Source organism: Canis lupus, chromosome X (assembly GCF_003254725.2).
Source record: "Canis lupus dingo isolate Sandy chromosome X, ASM325472v2, whole genome shotgun sequence".
NCBI classification, from domain to species: Eukaryota; Metazoa; Chordata; class Mammalia; order Carnivora; family Canidae; genus Canis; species Canis lupus.
In genome coordinates this window covers 70427353-70454749 of record NC_064281.1, presented here as the reverse complement: position 1 = coordinate 70454749, position 27397 = coordinate 70427353, and the positions used below count along the sequence as shown (strand labels likewise).

At 33.4% G+C, this 27397-nt stretch overlaps 1 protein-coding gene across 7 annotated transcripts in view; it reads right to left on the bottom strand.

The window, feature by feature from the left end:
• DIAPH2 (diaphanous related formin 2) overlaps positions 1-27397 on the bottom strand; it is a 1060012-nt gene that overhangs the window by 724791 nt on the left and 307824 nt on the right. For all 7 annotated transcript variants that reach the window (XM_049107608.1, XM_049107607.1, XM_025431781.3 and 4 more), the window contains 5 exons: positions 20910-21020; positions 14904-15022; positions 12691-12807; positions 10871-10989; positions 8461-8525 (listed from right to left, as the gene is read on the bottom strand). In XM_049107608.1, coding sequence (XP_048963565.1) covers positions 8461-8525; positions 10871-10989; positions 12691-12807; positions 14904-15022; positions 20910-21020 — 531 coding nt within the window. The remainder of the gene's footprint in view (positions 1-8460; positions 8526-10870; positions 10990-12690; positions 12808-14903; positions 15023-20909; positions 21021-27397) is intronic.

The following is a 27397-nucleotide window of genomic DNA, read 5'->3' as shown; positions in this document are numbered from 1 at the left end:
TTGAATGGTAAATGCTTCTCCGACTTTTTATTTTCAGGCTGTAGGTTTCCTTCTGTCTAAAATGAGTCTCTTTTAGACAGCAAATCTGTCTGGGTCTTGCATGTTTAGCCAGTCTGAAACCCTGTGCCTTTTGATGCGGTCATTAAGCCCATTCACGCTCAGAGTCAATACTGAAAGAGAACCTTTCTGGATAAAGTATTCTTGGCTGCATGTTCTTCTCATTTAGGACCCTGAATATGTCTTGCCAGCCCTTTCTGGCCTGCCAGGTTTCTGTGGAGAGATCTGCTGTTACTCTAATAGTTCTCCCCATAAAGGTTAGGGATCTCTTGTCTCTTTCTGCTTTAAGGATCTTCTCTTTATCTTTGGAATTTGCAAGTTTCACTATTAAATGTCGAAGTGTTGAGCGGTTTTTATTGATTTTAGGGGAGGGGGGGATCTCTCTGTCTCCTGGATCTGAATGCCTGCCTGCCTTCCTTCCAAGTTAGGGAAGTTCTCAGCTCTGATTTGTTAAAATACACTTTCTGGTCCTTTGTCCCTTTCAGCGCCCTCTGGTACCCCAATTAAATGTAGATTTTTCCTTCTGAGGCTGTCATTTATTTCCTTTAACCTATCATCATCGTCTTTTAATTGTTTTTCTCTTTTTTCCTCAGCTTCCTTCCTTGCCATCAACTTGTTTTCTGTGTCACTCACTCATTCTTCACTCGTTAACCCTCGTCGTTAGGACCTCCAGTTTGGATTGCATCTCATTTAATTGATTTTTAATTTCAGCCTTAGTAGATCTAAATTCTGCATTCATGAAGTCTCTTGAATCTTTTATGCTTATTTCTAGAGCCACCAGTAGCATTATAATTGTGCTTCTGAATTGGCTTTTGGATATTGAATTGTAATCCAAATTTTGTAACTCTGTGGGAGAGTGTACTGTTTTTGATTCTTTATTTTGTGGTGAGCTTCTCCTTCTAGTTATTTTGCTCAGTGCAAAGTGGCCAAAAACAAGTTGTACTGAAAAAAGGAGAAAAAGAGAGAGGAAAAAAAGGGGGGCGGGACCAACAAAAACAAAAAACAATGTGGAGTATCCTCTGACTCTGAATACTGTAAATCCCTTGACTTCCCCTGGAACTTCCCACTGCTCTTTGGCCAATAATATGCTTTTCCCCTATCCTTCTAGAGGGTCTTCTGGGGGGAGGAGCTTGCTGTGCTGATTCTTAGGTGTGTGTACCTGGGGGAGCTGCCCAGGCCCCTGCCAGGTGCACAGCTCAGTGTTAGGTGTTTATCCTGTGAGGACCTTGCTCAGTCCCAGGTACAAGGCGACACCAGGAGGAGGAACAACAGTGGCGGCATCCAGCTCTCCAGCTCTGGAGTCAGCTCCCGCAGTCACTACCTCAGCTCCCAGTCTGCAGGGGACTGGATGCTCCAAGGGCAGGGGTCACTGATTTGCACAGCTCAGGACTGCCGAGCAGCAGGAGCGTCCTCGGTGTCCTGGGCCCTCCAGTCCTTCGCCTGTCCCAGGGGGAGCCCTGGATCCTGGGCTGTGTCCCCCAGCGCCCTTTGCTCCGGGGCCTGCACTGCTGGCATGGCGCTCCCAGCCACGCGGAGCCTGAGCTGCTGCCCGAGCTGATCCCGCCCCAGGGGCGTGCACTCCAGCCCTTTAGGGAGCTTGGCCCGCAGTGTGTGGCACGCTCTCCCTTGGGTCACAGTTCCTCTGTTAGTGCCCCTGGGAGCCTGAGGGCATCCCTGCTCCTCCTGGGATCCTGCTCGAGCTCCCTGGGAGCGCCTTTCCCTCTGGGAAGATTGGTAAAGGTCCTGCTTCTCCAGTCCTGGGATTTCCTGTCATGGGCGCACCAGCTCCACAGCCTTGGCCTGATTTCTCATGGGGGCCCCTCCCCCTTGGATGCTTTTTTATTTATTTTTTTCGTCTTCCTACCTTGATAGAAGTGCAAACTCTTCTCACTGTAGCATTCCAAATTCGTAGGTTTTCAGGATGATTTGAAAGTTATCTAGGTAAATTGGTGGGGACTGGTGACTTTGGGACCCTACTCTTCTGTCATCTTGCCCTGCCTCCACCAAGAAAAATTTTCAATAGTGAATGTAGACTTAGGGAAATTAGCAGATTCCATCAACCATAATAACATTTGTTTTATAGGAGTCCCAGAAGAAGAGGATAGAGAAAATGGGGTAGAAAATTTAATTAAAGAAATACTAGTTGAAAAATTCACTAATCTGGGGAACAAAACAGATATCCAAATCCAGGAGGCAAGAGTACAGCCATCAAAATCAACAAAAGCAGGCAAACACCAAGAGAAATTCTAGTCAAATTTGAAAAATAAAGAGATAGATAAAAAAATTGTAAAAGCTGAAAGGAAATATAAATCTATAACTTAGAAGGAAAGACAAATAAGGTTAACAACAGACTTATCCACAGAAACTTGACAAACCAGAAGAAAGTGGCATGATATATTCAACATGCAAAGTACAAAAAGTATGCATCTAAGAATATTCTAGGCTAACATTCAGAATAGAAGGGGAGATAAAGAGTTTCCCAGGGGGAAAAAAAAACAAAACAAACAGTTTGTAACCACCAATACAACTCAGCAAGAAATATTAAAGATGATGCTTTTAATAACAAAGATAGGCCAAAAATGACAAAGACTGGAAAGGAACAGAGAAAATCTCCAGTAACAATGACTTTACAATACAATGGGAAAAAAATCATATCTATCGATAATTATTCTGAATGTCAAAGGAATAAATGCTCCAAACAAAATACGTAGGGTAAAAGAATGGATTAAAAATATGATGTTCTAAAACCTTTAAGATGCAGTAAAAGTGGTCATAATAAGAAAGCAATAGAGGCCTACTTGAAGAAGCAAAAGACATCTCAAATACACAACCTAACCTTACACCCAAAGGAGCTAGAAAAGGAACAAAATAAAGCCTAAAGCCAGCAGAAGAAGGGAAATAATAAAGAATAGAGAAGAAATTAATAATATAGAAACAAACAACAAGAACAAAAAACGAGTATGACATATCAAAGAAACTAGGAACTGGTCCTTGAAAGAATTAACAAAATGGTTAAACCACTAGCCAGACTTGTCTAAATGAAATAAATAAAATCACAATTTATAGGAGAGTTCACAACCACCACTGTAGAAACACAAAAATTAGAAAGGAATAGTATAAAAATTGTATGACAAAAATTGGGCAGTCTAGAAGAAATAGATAAATTTGTAGACATATATAAACTAACAAAACTGAAATAGGAAGAAATAGAAAACTTAAAAAGACTGATAAGCAATGAAGAAATTGAATCAGAAATCAAAAAGCACTCAATGAACAAGACACCTGGACCAAATGTTTTCCAGGGAATTCTAACAGACATTTAAAGAAGAGTTAATACTTATTCTTCCCAAACTGTTAGAAAAAATAGAAATGAAAGGAAAACTTCCAAACTCATTCTATGAGGCCAGAATTATCTTAATTCCAAAACTAGACAAAGACCCCCCTAAAAAAGAGAATAAAAGCCAATATTCCTTATGAACATGGATGCAAACATGGTTATCAAAATACTGGGAAATCAAATCCAAAAGTACATTAAAAGAATCATTCACCACACCAGTGGGATTTATTCCTGGAATGCAAGGGTGGTTCCATAAGATTCACAAATAAATCAACGTAATACACCACATTAATTAAAGAAAGGATAACAACCATATGATCCTCTCATTAGTTGCAGAAAAAGCATTTGACAAAGTACAGAATACATTCTTGATAAAAACCCTCAACAAAATAGGGATAGACAGAATATACTTCACTATCATAAAGACTATAGATGAAGGACTTACAGCTAATATCATTCCAATGACAAAAAAAAACTGAAAGCTTTCCCCCTAAGGTCAGGAACACGATAGGAATGTCTCTTCTCACCATTTGTTCAACATACTGCTGAAAGTCCTAGCCTCAGCAATAATAAAACAGATATAAAAGGTATCCAAATCAGCAAGGAAGAAGTCAAACTTTCACTCTTTGTAGATGACATTTATTATGTAAAAAGCCAAAAGATTCCACCTAAAAAAATGCCAGTACAGATACATGACTTCAGTAAAATCACAGGATACAAAATCAATATACACAAATCTGCTGCATTTCTATACACCAATAATGAAGGAGCAGAAACAGAAATCAAGAAAATGATCCCATTTACAATTGTTCCAAAAGCCATAAGATTCCTGAGAATAAACCTAGCCAAACAGGTAAAAGATCTGTGTTCTGAAAACAATTGAACACTTCTGAAAGAAATTGAAGCTAATTCAATGAAATGCAAAAATATTCCATGTTAGCAAATTGGAAAAACAAATATTGTTAAAATGTCTATACTATGTAAAGCAGTCTACACATTTAAAGCAATCCCTGTCAAAATACCACTAGCATTTTTCACAGAGGTAAAATAAGCAATTGTAAAATTTGTATGGAACCACATAAAAACCTGAATAGACAAAACAATCTTGAAAAAGCAAAGATGGAGGCATCACAATTCTGGACTTCAAGCCATACTACATGCTGTAGTCATCAAGATACTTTAGTACTTGGCACAAAAACAGATACATTGATCAATGGAACAGAATAGAAAACCCAGAAATGGACCTACAACTATATGGTCAAATAATCTTTGGTTAAGGCAGAAAGATCATACAATGGAAAAAAGACAGTCTGTTCAACAAATGGTCTTGGGGAAACCAGGTAGCATCATGTAAAAGAATGAAACTGGACCACTTTCCTACACCATACAAAAAACTAAATTAAAAATGGATTAAAGACCTAATTGTGAGATAGGCAGCCATCAAAATCCTAGAGGAAAACACAGACAGCAGTCTCTTTCACATCAGCTTGTTACTGAATATGTCTACTAGAAGCAAAAGAAACAGAAGCAAAAATGAACTATTGGGACTTCATCAAGATAAGAAGCTTCTTTATAGCAAAAATAATCAACAAACATAAAAGATGAACTTTGGAATGGGTGAAGGTATTTGCCAATGAAATATCTAATAAAAGGTTAGTATCCAAAATCTATAAATAACTTATCAAACTCAACACCCAAAAACCAAATAATCCAGGTAAGAAATGGGCAGAATATGAATAGGCATTTTTCAAAGAAGTCATAAAGATGGCTAACAGATATAAAATGCTATACATCATCCTTTGTGAGGGAAATACAAATCAAAACTATAATGACATACCACCTCACGACTATCAAAACAGCTCAAATTAACAATACAGAGAATAGCAATGGTGGCAAGGATGCAGAAAAAGGGGAACCCTCTTATATTGTTGGTGGGAATGCAAACTGGTACAGTCATTCTGGAAAACAGTTTAGAGATTCCCCCAAAAGTTAAAAATCACACTTATCCTACAACTCAGCAATTGCACTAGTAGGTATTTATCCAAAGGACACACAAATACTGAATCAAAGGGGCACATGCACCCAGCTGTTTATAATAGCATTATCAACAATAGCTAAATTACGGAAAGAACCCAAATGTCCATTGACCGATGACTAGATAAAGAAGATGTGGGGTGTGTGTGTGTGTGTGAGTGTGTGTTTGATATTACTCAGTCATCAAAAAGGATGAAATCTTGGCACAAGCAAGGACATGGATGGAGCAAGAGTATATTATGCTAAGCAAGTTAAGTCAGTCAGAGAAGGACAAATACTATATGATTTCATTTATATGTAAAATATAAGAAACAAAACAGATGAATGTGAAGGAAAGAAATATTTTTAAAAAGGGGAAGACAAATCATGAGAGACTCTTAGCTATGGAGAACAAACTGAGGGTTGTTGGAGGGGAGGTGGGAGGAAATGGGCTAAATGGGTGATGGGTATTAAGGAGGGCACCTGTGATGACCACTGGTTGTTATATGTAAGTGATGAGTCACTAAATTCTACTCTTTACGCTGTATGTTAAGAAACTAGCAGATGGGGATCCCTGGGTGGCGCAGCGGTTTGGCACCTGCCTTTGGCCCAGGGTGCGGTCCTGGAGACCCGGGATTGAATCCCACTTCGGGCTCCAGGTGCATGGAGCCTGCTTCTCCCTCTGCCTATGTCTCTGCCTCTCTCTCTCTCTATGTCTATCATAAATAAATATCTGTTGGAGAAGTGAAAAAAAAAAAAAAAAGAAAAGAAACTAGCAGATGCACACTAAGCAGAAAAGATCATCTGAATGGTGAATATCCATTTACTGGATCCAGCCCATCCCTTACCTCATTCAGGGCACCAAGGTGAACCAAACAACCCTGCATACATAGAGTAAATACTGCTTATGTTCATCTATAGAATATATGCCTTTTATTATCAGTGTCACTTTGAGTCATTTTAAAAGGCCATATTATACAATTAACATTATTTCTGTTTCTAAAATTGATATATCTTACTGTCTACAATTGTCTTTAGAGTATATAGAACAATAAAAATGTATATTTACTGTTAATAAATATTCATCCTCATAAATCCAACATTTGGAAATTAAAAAATATCAAACACAAGTCTGAAGAAACAGTGGGTGTTGGAATTAGATAATAATAGTGTTTGGGTCAAACATGCAATGCTAATTAATTAATGTTCCACGTAGGTTAGTCCAAATTGTTTCTAATCTTTAAAAATTTCAAACCCACTCCAGATCTTCCACAATCAGTAAGTGACCATGTTTCCTAGGTCACTGAGAACATGCAGCCTTTTTAACTTCACTCTACTATTCAAGTTAAGACTTTATCTCATTCTGTATTTCTACCCTCCCTCCCAAATTTATCTTCTTCTAGTGTTTTTTAAGCATGATACAAACTGAATAGAAGAATGCAATGTTTCTGCTTGTAATTTAAAGTGATCTTAATCTGTAAACCCATAGAGTAGGAATCACAGAAGCCTGAAATATACAGGTTGGAAAAGTTCTTAAGGGGCCACTAAACTTATCCTCTTCTGTTAATGATGATGAAATTAAGATCCAAAGAGAGTAAGTAGTAAGTGGTTTACTTAAAGTCACAGCTAATTAGTGGAAAGCTACAATCAGATCTTATAACTACTGCTTCTCATTCTAGCTCCCCTACATATTTTTTACTACTTTATATAGCCTCTTAAAATCACCCAGAATAAGAGAAGGCATGCAGATAACCACTGGGAGACCATATATGTTTTCATTCTAAGTACTGGTGATGAGAATAAAGCACTAAACACTGAAAAGCTTTTTGTAAAATTATTTTCAGGGCTCCATTTCCCATATTATATGCTTACAGAAAATTTTATCAGATAGATCATCACAATCTGCTCTAGTCTTGTGATGACTAATCAAACTGGCAGTGAAAAATTAAGGAGACTCTAAGATTTTCAAAGGGAATTCTAAATTTGCTACTTATACAAGAACATTATATATATAAAGGTCTATGAAAAAGCATGCATTTTCTTCAACCAATAAAAATGAAAACTTCACACAAACATTTTATGCTCAAGTTCTGAAAATCTATTCTAGTAACTGAAAGAGCAAAGACATTTCTTCAGATGCCCTTAAGTAACTTCAATAACACTCTAATTTCTAAAGTGATAGCAAAATCTAATCTAATCTCAAAGGTAAGTCATAGCTTTGAAGAGATAGCAGAATGTAAGCACTTTATCTTGCTGTCAGAAGGCTGAAAACTGGAGAGTTTTTAGAGTTGTGCTTCAATCCTTCTCCCTGCACCAATAGGAGAGAAATACTATAATAATGCTTCATAGGGATACAGTCTAGAACAAGAAAATGGAACTTTTGGTACAAACTCACAACTGCAGTTATGTTTTCATAAAACAAGGAAAAGACCATCTGAAATCTAAATAAAATATGATAACCCATAATACTTGTATTTATATAAGTTATTAACCTACAAAGAAAGGGGGACCTCAAATTTACCAAGCCTACATGAAGTAGCAGAACCATTTAAAAGTGGTAACAATAAAATTCAAAGAAGAAAAGTCTAAGCAGAGAGAGACAGAAAGAGAAAAAACCTTATGTAATCCTGTTGCTATTTAATAGCACTGTCTTTAAACAGCATGATAGGTTACACTAGCTAAACGTCTCACAGTTCTCCAAGGAAGCTACCTATTGTAAGTGAGAACTGCAAGAAAGCAATGACAGGAATATATTTTGGTTGATTGCTTCAAATGATATCTTTCCAATAAACTAATTTTATTTCACTTATCACTCTGGTAGAATATAGTTAGTGCTTTTCTTCCATAATACATTAAAGGTGATGAGGAGGGAACAGTAGCAACCTTATCTTATCAGGAACAAAATCAATATTTTGTAGTCATGTTTTAATCCAGAAACATAAAGTAATATATAACTGAAATAACATTTATAAAGCATTCCATAAAGAAATAAGACAAAATACGTATTGTGAATAAATTATTAATTTAATAATTATGGTTAATATAAGCCTTACCTTCTTTGAAAATTCTGCTGCTTTTTGTTCACTTTCTTCAACTTTTGCCTTGTTCACACAAGAATCTATTAATATTAAAAAAATAATCAGAAATTATTGTACCAGATATCTAGGCAAAAGATGAATGACAGCCTATAATTCCACTATGTAGGAAATCATTTTTATGTCAATTGCTATTAATGGTAAATTGACCTACACTACATATAAAATGTAAATCACCACAATTTTTTTGCATACTAACTGAATTCAATGATAGTATTGCTGAGTCACAAAACCAAGCATCTAAGAATGTATTTCAGTAAATCATCACTATTTTAGAGGTAGTCAGTTATTTCCCAACTTTTACAACAACATAATTCTTTAAATATTTTTGAAGTTTACTATGGGTGGAGAGGTGAGAAAGAATCTATTCTTAAGATTATTAAGACTCAAAATGACCTTTAAAATAAGACTATAATGGGAGACACAATACCATTCACTAATTCAGGTTTTTTAAAGATATATAACTTCTTAGATAACTTCTGATCTGGAGCAGAATGTGTTATGTAAATAAGGAAACAAACATTAAGTTTTTCGGGTCTGATCAAATATTCCAGATCATTAATAACTGATGAACCTCTTTTTGGTAATATTCTCATTATTACATAGACAAGCCTATTACATATCTAGCCATTCTGTACCTATTTATTCACCCAAAAGAAATGATAACATATGTCTATATCCTTGTATATGAATATTCCTGGCAGCTTTAATTATAATAGCCAAAACTAGAAAGAACCCAAATGTCTATCAACAAGTAAATGTATACATAAACTGCAATATATCCATATACTAGAATACTATTCAGCTATAAAAAGAAATAAACTATTGATACATTAATATAACAACATGAATGAATCTCGAAATAGTTACACGACATAAAAGAAACCAGACAAAAACAGAGTATATCCTATATGCTCCTAGTTATATGAAATTTTAGAAACTAAAACTAACCTATAGAAAGAGAAAACAGATCAGTGATTATCTCAGGATGGGGAGAGGTGGAGGCATTAGAAGGAGAGGTTACAAAGGAGAACACAGAAACCTGAGAGAGTGATAAAGATGTTTATTATCTTGACTATGACGATGGTTTTAAGTACACATACAAATATCAAAATCTATCAAATTATGTTCTTAATAATGGATAGTTTTTCTCACATCAAGTATATCTCAATAAAGGTCTTTTTGTTTTTGTTTTTTTTAAAGAACTGTGTTTAAAGAACTAAGGAGGAAATTGGTAAATGATGAGACATAGGTGGCAGATCTGTGTTGTGCTGTTGTTAATGGTTGTTAATGATCTTCATTTCAATTTCAATCGGAAAAATGTCTCATAATATAAAGTCCCATGAAAAATCAGCATATAGATAGGTTAAAAAAAAAGAGAGGGAAGAAAATGTACTTAGCCAAAAAGTGAGTAATGGTGGTGGAATGTACTGAGCTGAAAAGTGAGATTGGTGGTTTTTCTGTCACTTACATAAACCTCTAGATTACCTAGAATAAATGAGCATTGGTTTTAAAATCAGAAAATAATACATAATAATTAATAATAAGGAATTCATCTTTGAATATTACTGTAAGTCTGCCTTGTGCTACGGAGTGAAGAATAATATAAAATTGGCATTCCACAGCTGTTGTTTTCTTTCTTTAAAGATAAGACAAATCTTATGCATGATGAATCTTAGCAAAAGTGATTTTTATTAGGTATAAAAACTGTTTAACTGTAAAATCAATATAACATAGCATATTTCACAAGAGAGGTTTCACATCATCACTCAGAGATTGTTCCAGAAAGTACAGGTAACTAGTAGCCTAGGATGATATAACTTCACTTTCTTAGTGATCCAAGTAGATGAACATGATCACCTCAAATTCTTTCCTAGATTTAAGACCTATGAAAATATAAATTGATCTACTTTGATAGAATTAAAAGGTCTTAAGTTACTGAAGCCTGCATCCTTTCTCAAATTTGAACACTAGACCCTACTGTACATAGGATTTCTATAAAACCACTGAGGTGCCAATATAAACTGAATCAAAGGATTTCAGACTCATATTTCTAAAAAGCAAAGCACTCTATTCTATAATAATAATATTATTATTATTAATATGATTTTCCTGTGTGTGAGGGTCACTGATTTTAAACTGAATTCAAGAACATTATAACATATCTAACAGGTTAATATTTTTAATCATACAGGCAGAACTCTCATGATCAACCTAATTAACAATTATGATGATTGAATACTCACAGACACAATGACTTTCCAGATATTAATAAACGAAGTTCAGTGAGAACACTACCTTCAAAATGTGATATTTTACAGAAAAGAGTGAAACACAAAGAAAGGACATTGAGGATAATATTACGTACCTATCAGATGTGTAAAATCAATGTCTAATCTTTGCCTATACTTGAAATCTGGGTCCATACCACTGCAGTGCAGCACTATCTGTGAAATGCACTCCTCAATTATTTTGTAATACTGTGGCCTGAAAGAGACAAAGTATTCTTGAATATCTGTTTTACCTATACAAGTCAATTTTCTTAAGAAGTGGTTCAGGACACCTGGGTGGCTCAGTTGGTTAAGCATCCAACTCTTGATTTCAGCTCAGGTTATGATCTCAGTCAGGGTCATGATCTCACGGTTGTGAGATTGATCACAGCCCCCCACACCTCACCCCATGTTGGGCTCCATGCTCAGTTGCAGAGTAGGCTTAAGATGCTCTCCTTCTCCCTCTGTCTCTCCTCCAACTCATGCTATCTCTCCTTCTCTCTCTGTCTTTCTCTGTTTCTCTAAGTAAATAAATAAAATCTTTTTTAAAAAGTGGTACAGCATGATAAAAGAATGCTTTTTCTAGCACATTAGAAGAGATCTTTCTAGCAATTAAACTCCCCTAGGAGAAATATGCCTAAACTTAAGGATGGTCTGGACATTATAATACAAAACCCATTATAACGTAATTGTGAACACTGACTTAATAGTCTAGTTTGTAGAGATTCATGCTTGTGTACAAAGATGCTTATCAATATTATCTATTTCCTTAAGTTATTGTTCTTAAAGTTAATGAAAACAAATGACCTGTTAGTCCTATATCCATGGATACAGAAATGGTTCTAAGCCCCTACAAGTTCTCAAGTTCAGTAAAGCATGATCCTATTTTCGCATTAGGTGGCAATGCCTTGAATTTACAATACCATTTTTACTCAAGATTAGCTATAACAGCTTACAAAACTAGACTGACCCACAATATTCCAAAGACCTATTTATGCACTTTTTTAAAAGATCCATTTCATAGAAGCATACACACTTAATATGCATGGCCATAGCCTGAATTTGTTCTAAATGTCAAAGGCTTTTAAGCATACTCTAATTCTGTAATCTATCAAGATAATTATGGCCTTAAAAATAACTACTTGCATACTTCAAAAAAATTTTAAAGGCACTTTTGCATTAAAATTTAGGGAGAGTTTAGGGACACCTGGGTTGCTCAGTGGTTTAGCACCTGTCTTCAGCCCAGAGCATAATCCTGGAGTCCCGGGATCAAGTCCCACCATGGATCCTGCTTCTCCCTCTACCTATGTCTCTGCCTCTCTCTCTGTGTCTCTCATGAATAAATAAATAAAAACTTAAAATAAAACAAAATAAAATTTAGGGAAAGTTTAGTATTTATCAGTGGCTAATAAAGTCAACAGAGAAGAATCAGAAACACTAGTATAGAAAAATAATGACATAAATATTCTTAAGATTCTGTACTGATAACTAGCCAACCTACTAAAAGTTTGCAAACAAAGCCAAACAGTCTAATTGCTTTTGTTATAAGGCTAGCCCCAAGAATAAAAATAAATAGTAATATATATTACCCATCTTAGGCTTTTTCAAGTCATCTTCAGTTTTAGGATAGATAATACTGGATTATAATCAGTCTAGTCAGGGGCTTTCTGAGTAAACAAGGAAAACACAAGTGTTTTCTTTGTGGCCATGTTAATTATCTACTAAATGTCCTGTCACTGGGGTGCCCAGTTTAAAGAATACACCCTTCTGGCCCAATTAAAAATAAATTCACACCTTTTAAAAAATGTTTCCTGAAGTCATCAAACTCGTATACACTAGGATGAAGTACATTATTAGTTTTTCTTAAATATGGAATTCAAATTACACAAATACTAGTACTTTCAGAACTGCCTCTTACCTGATATAATAATCATTTCTGATGAGCAAAAAATGTTGTAGAATGGATAATAAGTAATTTTCAGCAGCAGTATCCTTCAACATGTTATATAGAAGATGATACACTTCATTCATATCAGTAAAAATAAGTAAAGGAAAAAAATTGATGAAAGTTTCATTCATAACAAAATCAGTTTTATTTTTTAAAACAATGATGTACCATTTTGTTTCCCTTACTGTTTATACACCTTCAACTCCATGATCCAGTATTTTTAAATTTACAGAAATAAATTTAACCTATGGAATCACTTTAATTTTTTAATGAGAGAAAAGACTTAAAGAGTATTTCCAGGATCATTTAATCATCAAAACCTTAAATAATCAGTTATTCATTATAAATTACAGATGATAGCTGGTATTTGGAATAGTTACGCGATTAGAGAAAATGGTTTATTCTTAATCTTCCTGTGGCTGTGATAGTGGACCTATATTATTCATGTAAGCCACTACTCCTCTATTTTCATTACCATACAATATGGAAGGTAAAGGAACATTCTATGGACTGTTAAAATATCACAAACTAGTTTTATATTATACTGATAAAATGAGTACTAAATGTAAATTTTTTTCTCTTTCCATTCATTTGTATTTCATTATTTAATAAAAATGGAGAGTATAGATAATAGAACTTGAAACATTTTTCTTCGGATATAAAAAGAGTAGATGCTTTTAGTAAACTAGACAACAGATTTCAAAACTTTTATTTTATAATAAAAGTGAAGACCTGGAAAATCAATATAACAGAAAAGTAAAAGAGGAAATGTAATCCTATATTCTAAAAATAACCTGAAATGTCAACATTTTCTCTGAATACAAGTGTTGTGTTAAAGTCTCATAAGATCTTTTAAGTGGTTACAGAATGTAATCCAAAATAGCTTTATGGTACAATTTGATTATAAGAGAAATCTATACAAAGTAAGGAAGCAAGATATATATTAATATAAAAAGCATTTAATATTATGGAAATTACTATAGACTAGAGTCAGTAATGATGGATAAGAAATTACTAGCATTGATCCTTTCTAATACTGACATTGTTATCCATTGCACACACATTTATCCAATACTTAGGTGTAAAATACTTCAATAGTAGCATTGGATGGGATCCCTGGGTGGCGCAGCGGTTTGGCGCCTGCCTTGGGCCCAGGGCGCAATCCTGGAGACCCGGGATCGAGTCCCACGTTGGGCTCCCGGTGCATGGAGCCTGCTTCTCCCTCTGCCTATGTCTCTGCCTCTCTTTCTCTCTCTCTGTGTGACTATCATAAATAAATAAAAATTTAAAAAAAATAGTAGCATTGGAGGAAAAAGATGAAACATAAAATTTCTGCCCTCAATTTAATAGGGCAGAGAGGTGTACATAAATAAGAAAGATATAAAGTAGAAAGTACTGTAGCAGTTTCAAGGAGAGGAAGATGCCAGCTTTTTTTTTTTTTTTTTTTTTTTTTTTTGGCGGTAAACGGAAGAAAAGGGAGGAAGCCATCATAGAGGAAAAATTCCATCTCAAAGATCATTTTAGTTCTGAATTATTTCCCAATTCCCCCCCAATCCTAAATAAGAAATTTACTGAGTGTGAAACAAATAGGCAGCAATGCTGTGACAATCATCTTTTAGATCTAAAATCATTTCATATAAAATCATTGCCATAGGAAGATTATATACTAGTTGTATCTGATTCAAATGCATCTACCAAACAGCCTTGTTATACTCAGATACTATCACATCCGAACATTTTTTTTCACTAAGGAACCAAAATAGTTGGATTGAGAATAAGGCATTTATTTAAAGTGACGTGTATCTCTAAACTATTGAGTATATTTTAATAAACTATATTACCTATAGTTACATATGAACTCAATGAACTTTTCCCCTCAAATTCTTATATGTGAGGTATACACCTGAGGTGCTTGTCTATTCAAAACTATGGAGCTGAATATATCTATAATACAGCAGTAGGCAATTGTGAGATTTCAATAGAGCTTGTGTAAAACATGAGGACAGTCTGACAATTCCTCAACATGAATCTCAAGGATAGCATCATAGTGAGGTATTAATATAAATAAATGAATGTAAACTGGGCTGACAGATAAGAATTCTAATAATGGGCCACAAAATCACCCACGAATCCCTTTCTCACAATATATGCAAAATTATTTTTGTGGTGTGTCAAAAGGATATTCCATTTCTGCTCGAATGTCACTGAGACGGTGTGATAATTCAGTTAGGTCATCTTCTTTGTTCTCATCAAATACTTTCAGCTGAATATCAAGCTCATCATTCTCTTTTTCTTTTAGATCCTAATATATAAACATAAAACTTAACAGATGAGTAACAGTTTGACAACACCATACTTTGGTAATAATATTATTCATTTATATACACAAAAGGAATTTTATATCGCCAGACACTTAAGTTTTCTGAGAGAAAGTAAACATACTACGTATTTTCCTATTTTAAAATAAAGGTCACACATTGCAGTCATTGCATTTTCTTTTCATGCCCCAGATTTCTATTTAAATTAAAAATTAACAAGCACTTTTACTAAGGGTGAAAAAACTAATTGCTAACAGCCCAAATTAAGTACTGTTGTCTTTTTACTAAATACACTAATCAAAGATCACAAAAGAACTCATGCGGTTAGAACATTCACATAGGCCTCTGGCAAAAAATGCAAATATAGATCAATTGTATTAATGAAGAATAAATTAAAGGATATATTCAAGCACAACAGTCCCAAGTATGGCGAAGAAATTTTATAAAGAAATTTATTTTAAATGATATTTTGTGATTTTGAAGCAAAAAAGCATCAGGATTTTTTTATCAAGCTGCAGGACTAGCCTCCTCCCCCACTTTTCATTTTTGCTTAGCTGAATCACAAAATAGCAACTTGGGCATCAAAGATTTGTTTTTGTAATACATTATAAGCACATGCATTACAAACCTCTAATAATTTTTAAAGTAACAGTATGAACAAAATCTTTGGAAGCATGCCACACGAGAGATTGTTGGGCTTAATATATATCACCTGTAATATCTTTTAATATGTGTCCATTAAGTTGCAGATTTCAAAACCCAAATCGATAATCCCAACTGTGGATGATCAAGGGTGATACTGAAAGTGGGACTAGGATCTCAGAGCTGAGCTTGAATTCTAAAAGGAAATGCAAGCATGGGTGTACTTGAAATTAGATCAATAAAACAAAATAGGATTCATTTCTTGTTTCTATTTTTATTGAATAGAATAATTAAAAATATAATGGCTATTACTAAAGCCAAATGCAAATTTATGTGATTTCTAGATTTCTTCTAACACTCAAGTAATAATTTACTAAAAATTTACACACAGAACATATGATAATACTTATTACAATGTTTCTATAGGATTTCATAAAAAATATATGACAAATAAATATATTTACATTTAGTTCCCTATTAGTAATAACTTGCTTTAGATTTAGTTTTCCACATTTAAATCAATGTGAATCAAAAAATTATCTACCATTGATGGTCATATTATCAGATGATTTCAGAACTCCAGTAAGACAGGAGCAGAAGCCAGACACAAATAATATTCTGATCATTGTAGAAACAACTATTAACACATTCTAAAATACGGACTTTTCTTTATTCTTCTGTTACAATATGCTCTTTCTTAGATACTCACTACAAAACTTGAACACTTTTAAATGTTAGAAAAACAGAAAAAGCTAATTTAAATACTGTCATTTAATTAGCATCAAAACATTGTAAAACATGGAATTAATCTGCATAATTAAAATATTCTCTGTGAAAATAACTGATTAAGTGTCTAATTGTTTTTAATTAGGACAACACATTAATTATACAATATACATAGTATGTGAACATACATAGCACATATGAAAACAGACATAAAATGCAATATCTTATACTGTTTATTAGTAGTTGCCATTAAAATAAATATATATACATATACACATACACAGTAACATGTATAATTTCCTTTCAGTCAAATTTCAAACTTTGAAAAATATATCCATATATTCTTGATGAAATAAACATTAAGGTTTTTTTTAAACAAAAGTTTTTATATAATAGCACAAATATGATATCCTATAAAAGGAAATGGAAATATATCACTAGAGTTTTATATTTAAAAATGTAGAATATCATAATATCACAAAATTACAATAGTATTATATGAAATATTGTAAATGTTTGTTATTTTTTTAAAAGAATTGCTGTATGGATATGGAACATTTTTGGCAGAGTCTCTAAAACATATAATTAAATCTCTATAATATAGCATACTTCAAAGAAAATTCCATTTCTAGTACATGACTGATTACCAGTCAAGCAATCAAAATTGACTTTTCTACAGAATAAGAAAGTTTGTTGGTATTTTAAAATAAACATGCTTGCTGCATACAGACATGATTTTTTACTATCTTGTTCCTTCACATGTATTTTCTAAATTTATTTAACTAAATAAAAGACAGATGGAAATAACTTCACAAGAAATCAGAGCAAATACAAGCTTAAAAATCACTGTATAGTGATTAGTGATAGTAACGACTCACTAATCCCAAATTACTAATGCAAATTTATGAAAATAATTTTCCATATAAATGAAGTATAAGCTCCTTTAAAAACCAAAATTTATCAATAAAGATAGGGGAATTTTGAAAATAAATTTTAAATCCATGAAGGCAGGAGAAACAAAAGCAAAAATGAATTATTGGGACTTCATCAAGATAAAAAGCTTCTGCACAGCAAAAGAAACAGTCAACAAAACTAAAAGACAACCTACAGAATGGGAGAAGATATTTGCAAATGACCTATCAGACAAAGGGCTAGTTTCTGAGATCTATAAAGAACTTATTAAACTCAACAGCAAAGAAACAAATAATCTAATCATGAAATGGGCAAAAGACATGAACAGAAATTTCATAGAGGAAGACATAGACATGGCCAGCAAGCACATGAGAAAATGCTCCACATCGCTGGCCATCAGGGAAATACAAATCAAAACCACAATGAGATCCCACCTCACACCAGTGAGAATGGGGAACATTAACAAGGCAGGAAACCACAAATGTTGGAGAGGATGTAGAGAAAGGGGAACCATCTTGCACTGTTGGTGGGAATGTGAACTGGTGCAGCCACTCTGGAAAACTGTGTGGAGGTTCCTCAAAGAGTTAAAAAAGACCTGCCCTACGACCCAGCAGTTGCCCTGCTGGGGATTTACCTCAAAGATACAGATGCAGTGAAACGCTGGGACACCTGCACCCCGATGTTTATAGCAGCAGTGTCCACAATAGCCAAACTGTGGAAGGAGCCTCATTGTCCATTGAAAAATCAATGGATAAAGAAGATGTGGTTTATGTATACAATGGAATATTACTCAGCCATTAGAAACGACAAATAAACACCATTTGTCTCAGCGAGGATGGAACTGGAGGGTATTATGCTGAGTGAAATAAGTGAATTGGAGAAGGATAAACATTATATGGTCTCATTCATTTAGGGAATATAAAAATTAGTGAAAGGGAATAAAGGGAAAGGAGAGAAAATGAGTGAAAATATCAGTGAGTGTGACAAAACATGAGAGACACCTAACTCTGGGAAATGAACAAGGGGTAGTGGGAGGTGGGCAGGGGGGTTGGGGTAACTGGGTGATGGGCACTGAGGGGGGCCCTTGGCGGGATGATCACTGGGTTATGCTGTATGTTGGCAAATTGAACTCCAATAAAAAAATTTAAAAAAAAGAAAAAGAAAATAAATTTTTATAGGATATAATTAAAATAACTCTCTTTAAGGACTCTGAATATTATATGAAAAAAGTTTTACTCTACTATATTATTACGATGGTCTCAGCAGTTATTGAAATCCTAAGAATGATTCTTTCCAAAAACACTTAATGATTCCAGATAGGTGTAATTCTTTCTAAAGTTTTATTCAAATTCCAGTTGGCTAACATACAGTGTAATATTAGTTTCAGGTATATAATACAGTGATTCAATGCTTCCATACAACAAGATAGGTCTGATTTTTTATTCATGTACCAACAATTTATATTAGCCTTAGCCACATCTAATTTGCTGCTTTAAATATGATAGATTCTAGAAAATCAGGGATCTCCTCCTGTTAGAACAATGTATAAAAATAAGAGTGAACAGTAAAAAAGTGAGGATTTTAAAACTCATGTATGAATATATTATTAAGCTTCCATGCATATGTACAGATGTTTAATGCTACCTGAATACTAGTGGTTTAAGCTTAAATATTTAGTAAATTAAATAGTTCATTAAAATTGAGTTCATTAGATAATAATTGACGTTATTTAAGTCTAATATACATTAAAGCTGACCATTCTGACCTTTGTTTCAAATTGTGATAAACTACAAGAATAACATCAGTCATGAAATCTATGGTATTAATTAAAATCGCTAATCTTCTGGGACTATTTGCCTGAATTCTGATTCTCATCTTTTTTATCGGAAGTACCTGGGAAGGATTTGTTTTCTTCTCAAATCAGACATCTCTGCCTTACCCTCAATAAGATTTTGATAGATTCTCATTAGGGAGACATGTCCAACCTCTTTAGTTGAGAACCAGAGCTGTATTTAATATTTTATTCTACTGTCTTAGGGAGAAAAAAAATTGAGAATCCTTATAGGATTTATTCCAAACTTTTAGGAGGCACACATTTGACACTTCCTACTTTTCTCTTGCTGAGAAATCACTGACATCTGGGAATCAGGGCTTAGCCACATATATATGTACACAAGCATACTTAATGTGTACACTCAGGGCTTACTGAAGAGATGTGACAGTTACTGAAAAATCTAACAGGATTCATATATTAAGAAAACATTTATTAAGAAGCACATGGTGCCACAAAAGCTTTAATATACAGTTACAGATCCAATGGGAAAGTGTAGCTTAGAATCACAGATAAAAAAAAACTTGACTGTCAGTGTAACCAAATATACCATGAGACCACTGAGCCCAGAAAAGGTGAATACACCAGAGAAAAGGATAAAGGTAAGGACAAGAGCTATCTTTTCATTTTCTTTCTGAAGAGTACAACTTAATTAAATTAAAATGAGAGTAAAATTTTTGGATCAACCATTCAGTAGTGTATGGCAGAAAATGAATATTCAATTATAAAGATACAGGGAAATAAAAGATGGAAATGTAATAGCAACAACTGAGGCACAATATGTGGCATATTAGTAAATGAGCAGAAGATGCTACAGAGCCCGTATAGCCAGCAAGTGTCCAAAAACATTGATACTCTCCCAGAAACAGTAACACAAGTTACTGATGCATGTTACACACTCATTCCTCAACAGGAAATTTCCCTGATTTTGGTATTTCTAGTGCTCTAAGTATTATATACATGCTCACTTGACATTTATTTTGTTTTGTTGTGTTTTGTGTTTTTTTTACTCCCTTTGCTTCTTTTTTCTCAGGTGTGCTCTTAGTAGCTCAGATGAAGAGACTAATTAGACTGTATATGTCTCTTAATGTCATGGTTTTAAACAAACTCCTTCTTCAGTTAACATACTAAATAAGGTATAAAGTCACATTAGCTGTATTTGTGTTTATAGAGTACATGTCCTCATTTTATCTCAGATCAAGTCTATAAAGTTAATTCAAAAATGTTTTAGTGACTCTAATCAAAATTTGAGCATAGATTCACATTCAATTTAAGAAATAAAACTGTTTTTTACAAAACTTTCTATAGCACTATATCAAGAATACCATTCCTAAATGTCTAGAATATACTGGTCAAAAGTCTATAGATACTTATGCTGAATTTAATTAATATCAATCTAAGTTATCAAAGAGGAAAGCAAAAACTTTTAAATGAAACTCGAAGCTGCAGAAAAAGAAAAAATTGTATTCTTTTATGTTCTGAGTATTCAAATTCAAAGAAATTCCCTTTCCACTTCAAGAAAACAACAAATCAAGAAAAAAAAACACCCATATCACTTCTGGACACATTAGCTGAATTCTGAATCATCAGTTGTATAGAGAAGCTAGTATTACTGTAATATAGAAAAGCTTACAAAATCTCTAATACTTACAAGAGAAAATATAGCAAGGCACATTTGTCTACTCTGTTGCAAGTACTTTGTCTAAAGAGAGAAATATGTTAAAGTTCATCAGCATACTTAATGTGTACACTCTACTTACTGGTAACATTGTTTTTAGTCCTGAACGTAGGAATTCATTCCTTAAATGTATTCTAAAATCAAGTTCATAAGGTGAAGTGACAAGGGCATTTATAAACTGCATGCAGGCCACCTGCAATTAGAAAGCAAAGTTTGTTAAATAATTTATTTAATTAAGGAAATATTTACTTAACACATTCAGATCATTATTTTTCTATTAATGAAGGCATACATACATATACTATAAAATATTAGGAGAAATGGAAATATTTACACAAGTATAAGGATGATTATGATTTTATAGCATAAATGACAAAATTAACAATTAAATTTCTAATGTTCAGAATAATTCTAATGGGGATATGATGGATGGGGAAATATTGCTATGCTTTGTTAAACAATATGAAGAATATTAAACTCTGAGAAACTTAAAGTTCCAAAAATCTGCATACAGAGCCCTTTAAAAATATCATGAAATGTATCTTTCCTATCCAGCTGTCCACAGAGTGCACTTGGCCTCAATTATATATGGTTATAAACACTTTTCTAAAATAAGTCAAAGAAAGTACCCTGATATTAAACAGAGAATACTGATAACTTAGAGAAATTAACAATGATTTATACTGTATCCATTCTATTATTGGGATGAACTTGAAAAAAAAAAACACAGAGTATTAAAATATATGATTAAGATGAATTAATTTACTATGTATAAAAATGAATGCAAGTGAATTAAGATCAAGTAGAAGGCACTGTGACACCAATGCTACTGTGCATGCATGACAAAGTAAATAGAATAGCTTGTTTTCAAGTGAAGGTGATTCATTATTTATACTCACACTCAAAAACGTTTGTTTTTTTTCTTATCTTTTGATATGGAGGTTCCTATTATAAAAGGGGACTTATTTTCTAGTAGTAATTACAAGCTAAAAGGGAATCAACAAAATGATAATTGCCAGGTGATCCACACATTATTCCCGATAGCATTTTTGGGAAATGCTGCTCAAGTTGAAGGCAACTAGCTAATAGTTCAAGTCAGGAGCTACACACTTAAATTGATTATTCTTAAAGTATGCAATGAGTATACTGTACAGTGTTCAAAGAGCTGACTGTGAGGGGACTCCTGTAAAATACCAGATTTAGTAAAGATGTCAAGTATACATAGAAAGAGACACAAAAAAATCAAAACTTCATATAAAAAAAAACACATCAGCAAAAGAAAATATTTCAAATATAGTTTGACTTGACTTATCCAGAACTATCATTATAAAAGTTATTTTTCCAAGTATAAAGAAAAGTTTAAGAGGTATATTCCTTTTATTTTTATATCCATTATTTTATGTATCTAAGCTGCTTTTAGGAAGATTACTCCATCTACCTCATATCCAGGCATCAAAAATTAAAAAAAAAATTGGATGCTTTAAAAGGGATGATTAAGACTGTTTCTAACATTATTAGATATCTAAATGACAACTGAACGATGTAGTCCAATGCCTATGATTGCTCAAATGTCAATATAAAAGACTTAGACAACTGAATAAATACTTGCCAAAGACTGTGAATTGCCTTAAAAGATATTTCAAGTAAGTTTCTATGACACTTAAACCCTACTGGATTATTTAACCTTGCTATTAAGAATAAGAAAATATTTAAGTCTTTATATAGTCTCCATAGACTGGAATATAAGTTTGCATACTGTACATGTCCATAGCTATATTATCGTTGCATTTGATTGAATGATCCTTGTTCAATGTTACAACTATGACATGACGAAACAAACCAAAGTACATATCCAATCTAAAATTAATAGAGAGAAAAGTTGCCATCTGCTAGGATTGTTTTTGCCAGAAGATATTCTAGCTTAATGGCTTGTATTATTATCCTACAAGAGAATATTTCCATAAGAAACAAGTTAATGAGTCTTGGAGTTGTAGCTTTATAGAAATAAAAGTATTTAGATCAGGAGATGATAAAAATAGTAAAAGTCAATAAAATTAATGAATGTATCAACATCAAAATAACTTTAAATTTAATATGATAAATGCAATGCTATTAAATACTTACTTTACATATGATGTATGAATATATAACTGAATGCTAAAAAATTGCATCCATTGACTACAGTATAAAATAATTAGCAGACATGTTGAAGCCAGTAATTTAAAGAGGTACTGGCACTGGTTTACCAATGTACTATTTATTGTTTATCAAATTCTAACAGATATCTAATTACAAATAACATAAGCAGAATAGTCATACCATCATGTCATTTTCCAACATCTTCTCCTAAAGTGATACTCTTTTATAAAAATATTTATATTATATGAATATAGAGAACAAAAAATCATCTTAATTATTTCCATTCCTTTATAATACTACATAATCACTGTCCTTTTTAGAGGACAGATACAAAATCAATCAAAAACCAAAATAATTGTCACTATTTACCAGGACAAAACTAAATTTTAAAAAATATAATTAGTTTCAATGCCAGAATATATTTATTTAATTTTAAACATTAAATACCCATTATGTAGATTCTGAATTCATAAATACTGAATCCCAAAATATTTTCATAATCATTATTATTATCCAAACACTATTAAAGGCCTTACATAATTTACCATCTAATCTCATCCTCATAAAAAACTATACAAGGTAAGTGTTACCATTATCCTTATTTCATAAACATAGAAGCTGAGGCTCAAAGCACGTAACTTATACAAGGTCACATAGCAAGGAGAAAACCCAAGATTCTCAATCATATCATTTTACTCCAAATATAGGATAATTTCCAGTACATTCCAGATGCTTCATTAACTCCATTCATAGATTCACAAAACAAAAGATTTTAAGGATAGGTAAGATAATAAAATTTAACTATTGCATCATGTTTAATACACTGGAAATATCTAGTATGAAACTGTAAGTTAATTAGAAAACCATACAATAATTTTAACAATATATTGTCTAGTATATAAAACGGTTATTGTATATGTCATTTATACCTCTTTAAAAAAGTAAAATGGTTATCAAAATGCATAATGAAATGCAAAAAAAAAAAAAAAAAGAGAGAGAGCAAAAGTAGAAAACAGTTCCTGGAATGTGTTACATTCCACTTTATGAACAATTAAGTATGGGCAGCAGCATCCCATTCATCAAGAATAATGGTCTTTCACTCTCCTTTACTTCCTTTCACTCCATCACCTAATCCCTACTCAGCATACATTTGCATGCATGCATACACACACACACACACACACACACACACACACACACACACACATACACACCCAGGAGGTATGCTCTTCTATACAGAGTCTCTAGTCACAATTTAAGTTTAGCTTAATTACAATTATATAACGTTAAAAATTCAGTTGCTCACTCTCACTAGGCAACAGTTCAAATGTTCAACAGCCACATGTGTCTACTGGTTACCATATTGGACAGCACTAATATAGGATACTGCATAAAGTTTGATTGGAAGGCACTACACAGGGATCCCTGGGTGGCGCAGCGGTTTGGCGCCTGCCTTTGGCCCAGGGCGCGATCCTGGAGACCCGGGATCGAATCCCACATCGGGCTCCTGGTGCGTGGAGCCTGCTTCTCCCTCTGCCTGTGTCTCTGCCTCTCTCTCTTTCTCTCTGTGTGACTATCATAAATAAATAAAAAATTAAAAAAAAAAAATTTAAAAAAAATAAAAAAAAAAAAGGAAGGCACTACACAGGAAACGTTAAAGAAAAAGGCCTCTTGCTTAATATCTAAAACCTAAGCTCTAAAGAAATACAAAACTCATTACCAAATAATAAAAGCTTGAAAATTAGTATATTCAACTTCCAAGTAGATAAATCTTTAAGATCATGACTGGTTAGAAAGCAAAATCAATCAGCTTTCAAAAATAAAAAAAATCTAACCCAGAGATGGAAAACAAAGAATCATGTGATTTTAAAGCAGAGAGAACACCTTCAAAATACAAAATATTATGGTTCAATATGGTCCTTTAAAGGTAAAGAAACTGAAAAACTAGAAAGATTAGATGATTTGTCCAAGATCATGTAGCTAATGATAAGTCATAAGGATTAGATTAGAATTCATGTCTCATGACTTTTGATTTTAGATTCTTTCTACAATACTACAATGTACTGGAAAGAAAACAAGTGCCCTTGAATTGAAAATCACAAAGTCCATTATCCAGATTCTTTCCTTTGCTTAGTTTGTTTATTATAGCTTTAAGTTTCAAAATGGTCTGCCGTATCTGTTTTAAACATAGCTTCCATAAGAATTAAAATTTAAAATTCAAAATAAGTCTGTGACTCTTCTCAATTATTAATAAATATGGTAGGTAGGAACAAAATTTTGATTTCTAACAACTAAAAACAATCAATTTGTTTATTTGCATTTCAATGATCTCTTTCTCTACATGATGTGTATGCTGCCAAATAAATGCATAGATTTAAACACCAATTTTGTGCATGTGATTAAAATATCCAATAAGTTGTACCATTTATAAATATATACTAAATTGAATTACTATAAGTTTTTCTATCACATTATGATCATTCCATTAGTAGAAGAGTATGTTATCTTTCTACAATAATAATCTACATACTTTAGTCACAGGAAGCTTTGTCCTCATCCTGGGGTATGGGATGTGATGCAGAGTGTGAAGTATCACAAAAGAGACTATAAGCTTTCTAAAGGCAAGGCTCTGTATTTGTTTAGGGTTTTCTGTGTAACTTCTACTTGCCCTCAATAAAATGATTAAAATATAATGGGTGAATGGAATTAAATATCTCAAATTTTATTGCCATGAGATATACAAAAAGATTTGTATTCAGCTTCTTACCTAAGTGGTAGGGCTACTATTTTTTTTTAAAGATTTTATTTATTTATTCATGAGAGAGAGAGAGAGGCAAAGACACAGGCAGAGGGAGAAGCAGGTTCCATGCAGGAAACCTGACATGGGATTCAATCCCAGGTCGCCAGGATCAGGCCCTGGGCTGAAGGCGGCACTAAACCGCTGAGCCACACAGGCTGCCAAAGGGGTACTATTTTAACATGTAATATATTCACAAAATTATTGGGAAAATGCTAGAATTTGTTTTAACTTATCAGCTCTGAAAACTATCCAAGCATCTATCTATCGGTTTCATCACAATTCAAAGAGCTATGGAGTACAATAATTGCCAACTCCGGGGCATTCTCAGACAGATTATCCATATTGCCATTAACTGTGATAAAGTGTGCTTTGAAAATTTTATTGATATTGTCACACACTATAACTTATTAAGTGCTTTGTTGACATTAACAAGGTTTTTCTTTATCTTAGTCCAGAAGAAGTTAGGAAAAAAGATGGTTTAAGTCAAATAAGTACCAACGAAGAACGATACAAACTTACATTTTAAGCTAATTAAGTCAAGAAATGGAGAAGGAAGGTAGCCCTGGTGGTGCAGCAGTTTAGCGCCGCCTGCAGCCCAGGGTGTGATCCTGGAGACCCTGGATCTAGTCCCATGTCAGGCTCTCTGCATAGTGCCTGCTTCTCCCTCTGCCTGTGTCTCTGCCTCTCTCTCTCTGTCTGTGTCTCTATGAATAAATAAATAAATAATCTTTAAAAAAAAAATGGAGAAGGATTCTAAGCAGGATGAAGCCATGTAAAGAGGTATGGAGGTAGAAGGATAAAACAACATAAAATATTCAGGAAACTGAGCACAGTATGACTAGACCCAAAAATATAAGGAGATGAGTGGTGAAATATGAGGCTACAGAGAAAACCACAATCAGATGATGAAGCATTTTGTGTAGACTACATCTACACTTCAATCCTAGAGTCTATGGGAAGACTTTCTTGGATTTTAAGAAGTGGTATGACAAAAATTGCATTTCAGAAGTATAACTCTGTGGAAGATTAAAGGGGGCTAGAATAATGGGTAGAAGATACTTAAGAATCCAGGAAAATGGTAAAATAATGAGATATGACAATGCACTGAAACAAAGATGTGGCAGCAGGGGTGAAAAGGAAGGGATACCACACTAATGAAGGAAAGAATACTAAGGAAGTAGAATTGGCAGGATTTGGTAATTGAAGGAATGTTGAATGGAGAAAGAGTAGATTCAAAGATGACTATTACATTTCTGGTTTATGCAACTTGGATAATGCTAAAGTTAAAAAGGATTTGAAATATTGGTTAAGATTGGAGAGGGGATTGGAGTAGGAAGAAGGATGAAGAAAAGGAAGATAAGTAGCATTAAGGATGATATTGAATTAAAATTCAGTAATGAAAGAACAGAATATATGGGGTCTGAGTTAGAAGGATTTGGAAAAAGAAGAGTTCAGAGAAATTCATCACATAGAAGAGCTACATGGAAGTCCTAAGGATGGATGTGGCTGTCCAAGGGCAATGTACAGAATGATCAATGCAACGAACCAAAGAACTAAGGATCAAGTTCTTAGAAAGCAGTATATTTAGGGGCCAACAAAAGAGAAAGAAGATTTAAAATGTAAAATATAGG